The 5289-nt window shown below is 29.4% G+C and overlaps 1 protein-coding gene across 1 annotated transcript; it reads right to left on the reverse strand.

Moving 5' to 3' along the window:
- Positions 1–685: 685 nt before the first annotated feature.
- On the reverse strand, positions 686–4267 carry MYB21 (myb domain protein 21). Its single transcript, XM_089625327.1, has 3 exons — positions 4104–4267; positions 3776–3905; positions 686–1262 (listed from the first exon to the last, which is right to left on the reverse strand). The coding sequence occupies exons 1-3, from the start codon at positions 4258–4260 to the stop codon at positions 833–835; spliced, it is 717 nt and encodes a 238-aa protein (XP_089481453.1). The 5' UTR covers positions 4261–4267; the 3' UTR covers positions 686–832.
- Positions 4268–5289: the final 1022 nt, after the last annotated feature.

Consider the following 5289-nt stretch of genomic DNA (forward strand, 5'->3'; position numbering starts at 1 on the left):
TTTTTTTTCCCTTGTTGTTAAGGATAGGTTTGTTATTTCATGGTGGTCAATGTGTGTGCGACACTATCTCATGTGTAATCATGTTTCTCAATCTCAATGTGTATGAGTCTATGACAGTTGTGCACTATAGGATTCCCCACTAACTAAATATTAATTAGGTGGCTATTTATAAAACATTGCATGTGTCAATCTCAACTCAACAGAAGAATATTGGGTTGGGTATGATCAGTTGGACCGGATAAAACTTTTGACTTTATTTCCATAATTAGTAAGCAATGAAGCCAATTCAAGGTCGTGAAACACAAATCGTAAATGATCAGATCATCAAAAGGCATACATCAGACAATAAAATTATCACTTAATAATTGTACGGATCGATTGATATTGATGTATACATATTCTGGTAAATATTATCATCATCCAAGAAGTCTAAAGTCGAGACACGTCACACATCACCTTTGTATATACGAAAATGATGAGATTGAGATGAACATATTTATAAAAGCGCGCCATATAATACTCTCTTTATAATTACATTACGGATACACGTTTGGGCATAGTACTTATTTAGGGTCCTATATTACAAGCCATGCTTAAATTTAAGCATATTTTATCATTTATAATATATATATATATATATATATATATATATATATATATATATATATATAATAAAACTGTACTCATGTGAATAAATATAACATAAGAAGCCCCATATAAACATACGTATATATATACTATGGTTGTACACGTACTCATCCAGATATATAAATACCAGGATCAATATATTTATGCATATATAATATGAAAAGTATTAAATTTAGAATTTACTTCAATCCGAGTTGAGTAATTGCATTGACCAGATATCTTCCATGCTCCAATTATAGCTCTGATCATTGGAAGCAGCACTTGGTGGAGGCAAGGCAAGATTAATAGGATAATTATTGGCCTGACTATTATGATTATGAATATGATTATGATGAGCATGGATATTATTAAAACTTGGTTGATAAGATATTGGTGAAGAGTAGGTCTCCATTGGATCTATAGAGCATGATGCTTGACTTGTGCTTGCATGATGATCATTGTTATTGATGATCATCATCTCCGAGCTTTGTGACCTGTGATTGTCGATGTTGATGTTGATATTGTTGATCGAATTATTATCGGCTTGCCTAATGTGCTTTTGAATTCTTGTCCTCCAATAGTTTTTTATTTCGTTATCGGTCCTTCCTGGCAAGTGCTTCGCGATTTTTGACCACCTGCGTGAGTATCAAATATTCAAAGCGATTAAATTTTGTGTTTATTATTAGATAGTTTATAAGTGAAAAAAATAACTAATAAAAAAACTTTTGTGTCACTAAAAAATAGTTTAATGAACTCGAATCCTCTTTTTTCTGCTTCTATGTTTCTCTAATTAAATTATGATGCATCATTATTGTTTAATACTTCATATATAAATATAAATATATATATATATATATATATATATATATATAATAAGATAGAAGCATGCACAAAATGAGATAAGAGGATGCAGAAAGATAAATACATATATAAAGAGGTAACACTATAAGAAAAGAAAAGAAAAAAGTAAACAAGAGCAATGAACATCACTACATTGTACTATAGATCGAAGAAACATTTGTATTTCAACCTTATCGCTATTTATAACTATACCTAAAATGGTAGGTAACGTGATTTCTTTTAAGGGGTAGACAAATTTATGTGACCATTTATATTGTATAGGCTGGCAAAATATTAATGTGAAGAGAGTTAATAGAACGTATAATTGTAGCAAAAAGATATAGTCCATTTTTTTAGGGAACTAAATAGTACGTAGGTAATATAAACAAAGAAATTTACAGCCCAAATTTCTGTGGAATATTAGATGTGATGAGAGATTATTTATTATGATCAACAAGAAAATACAGGTCTAAAGAATTGAATATTATAAATGGGCATGTTCCATGGTCGAAAATGAAAGTCTTCAATTAGTTGGATTCCTTTTATTTTTATTTAAGAGAATTAACTTAGAGCTTTGAAAGGTACACTCCCAATAATTATTGCTTTACCCGGCCTTTAAACCATCACAATCACCTATTCCAATTTCAATTCCCTACAAAGATTCCATGTTCTTTTATAACTTAGTGATTCAAACATAACCTAAATTTCATATTTCAACATCAAACTATTGCTTCAGGTTAGCACAGTTATCTAACATTATTAGTACAGGTATTTTATACACATACGTATCTCTCTCTCTCTCTCTCTCTATATATATATATATATATATATATATATATTATATATTTCATTTTCAGTCATTGTACAAGAAGTAGGGCAAATGGCAATCTCATTCAATCAACATAACCTAAGTTTGTTTATTCATATTATAATGACGAACTACTAGCACGCACGAAAAATAATAATATATATTCAATTTCTCTTAATTAATGTATTCCAATATTGTTATTTAATTGTGTATAGTATATTCAAATTAAGGATGATCAAAACTTTAAGGTGAGAAGCATAGCTACGTACTCATATTATTCATCATTGTATCCTAAAATATGTTAGAATGGGGGACCAGAGGGCCCTAAAAGTCTATAGAGCCAAATAAAAAAAATACGCAATTACGCATACATACATACATACATATATATATATATATATAAATATATATATAATGTCAATTTTAAAAAACAAAGGAAAGAGCTTTTTTAACTTTCTTATGAGTAAAAAAAGGTAGGGGTCAATATGGGAGCGATAGATAAGAGGTTGAACTTAGAAGGGGAAGTTTTGTTTTGTTTTAAAAAAAAAATTATTTATCTATATTCATAACGTTTTTCATCATCAATTTGGCCCATAATATGCCACAACTGTGTCTGTAACACAAACTTTAGTCCCACTGGCTAACATTTTCCTAAGCTATCTATTAATGTACGTACTTTAGTCATCTTGTACTATATGGACCATATTATTACCTTTTGGGCTGTTCTTCACAATTTTCTTCGTATGCATTTAACTCTTTCCATATATGTAAATATATTATATGAATAATGAATTTCCACTATTTCTTTTTAAATGTTCGTGACAAAAATGTAAGAAAACATATATAAATTACAAAAAAGTATTTAAACGTACATTTTACTAAGGGTATTAAATTTGAAGCAAAGTTTTAGCTTTATTCATGTTCTGTGGATCAAATTGAACCAAAAAAAAAAAAAAACACACACACACACACACACACACAAAGACTTTCAATGTTGCAATAATGCCTCTATTTTCGTAAAATACTTATCTTTTAATTATTTTTTAAAGTTTAACTAATCAATTTTTTTTTTTTTTTTTGTAAAATATATAATTAATCAACTTGTTTAGGTTTGCCACAAGCACACCAATAATAAAAAATATATAAAGATAATTAATAATTAACGAAATATGAGATCTGGACTCGATCGACATTATCTTAAAACCCATAAATATATGCATATGGTTTTGCATCCACACATAGGGCAATAGTACTCTTATAGTTATATCTATACTAGATACACATATATAGCTAGTCTATTCATATATATTGGAATAACGATATATATCATCAACACGTACACGTTTAGAAATAGGCGAAAGTCATGCAAAATCAAACCAGAGAAAGATCATCAAGACCCTAATAATTAGCAACATTTTGATGGAAAAAAAGTACAACGAAAACAGTTCAATGCAGCTAATTTATATGTATATATATACACACACATATTTAATGACGTACCGGTTTCCCCATTTGGCATGCAGTTCCATGATAATGAGCTGTTCCTCCGGCGTGATATTCCCTCTCCGAACGTCCGGCCGGAGATAGTTCAGCCACCGCAGCCGGCAACTTTTTCCGGTGCGCTTCAAACCTAATTATATACATATACATATACATATATATATATATATATATATATATCAAAATACAGTACTACATAACATATATACCATAACTAAAACTCCCATAAAACCCAAAACTCTAGGGTTTATATATTGACTCGATATCGATGATATATTATATACGGTAAAATATTTGCTATGTAATATATTTATGAAAGAGAAAATACCGGCAGCTTTGGCGAGAGAGTTCCAAACGCCCTCGCCGTGATTAGCGATGTAGTTAATGAGAATCAAGTCCTCTTCCATAGTCCATGGTCCTTTTCTCACTTCCACGTCCACTTGCTGACCCGAGTTATTATCACTTGCTTTTTTATGATGATCCATTTTTTTTTCTAGAGAGAGAGAGAGAGAGAAAAGAGGGAGAGAGAGAGAGAGAGAGAGAGAGAGAGAATGTCATATGTAGGAAGTGTAAAGATAGGCGCTTGGTGTTTTATACACGCAATTTTCAGTGCTTTGTAAGCATGCAAATGTGTGACATGTATTAATGGAGTAGTTTATTTATATAACGAAATGACGTGCATGGTTAAGAACTGTATAAAACTAATTAATATTTTTCGGTTTAATAATAATAAAAAAGGAATATATTCGTGAAATATAGTTAAGGATTAGGCAGCTATAAATATGTCATCAACGAATAATTTTTATTTCATGCATTATTAATTAGTATACAAATATTATATATATATATATATATATATATATATATATATATATATATATATATATATATATATATATATACTCAATAGTCATCCTTATCCATAATAATTATAGATACTGGCTCGATTAGCATAACCAACGTGATGTGGAACAATTTCGAAAATGCATGCCTCTCTTAATTCATGTAGTTTCAATTGTTGATTGTGAAAGAGAAGGGGTTTTAATAATCATACCACGTGGCCCAAACTTTATTCTTGAAATGAAATACGAGAAAGACATTTAATTCAAATAGGTTTATTACCTTATAACTTTTTATCCATAAAAAGGTTGTCTTTTAATTGGATATAATCTCATGAGGTCATATAGATTAATAATAGAGGAATGCGCAATTAATGAAATTAACGATTTTGTTGACTGAATGATCTTAGACTAACATTGTTAATAATGAAAATTTTAATCTGAGTTGTAGATTACTATTGAGTAATTCATTTCTTTTAGGTCATTAAATTATCTGCAATAACAAGACTACGCTAGAGGAATATGGTATAAGGATCAATATTGTTGAGTCTCTATGACCTATGACCTATCTAGATTTAGGATGACGCAAGTAAACATCTTTGTAAATATATTATTGCTATTTTGCTATACCTAATGAAACTATGACTATTTTACAAAAGTCATAGTTTGAATTAG

This window comes from Urtica dioica, chromosome 1, assembly GCF_054948205.1.
Source record: "Urtica dioica subsp. dioica isolate 48M chromosome 1, U.dioica_male_clone48M_v1_H2, whole genome shotgun sequence".
Taxonomy (NCBI): Eukaryota; Viridiplantae; Streptophyta; class Magnoliopsida; order Rosales; family Urticaceae; genus Urtica; species Urtica dioica.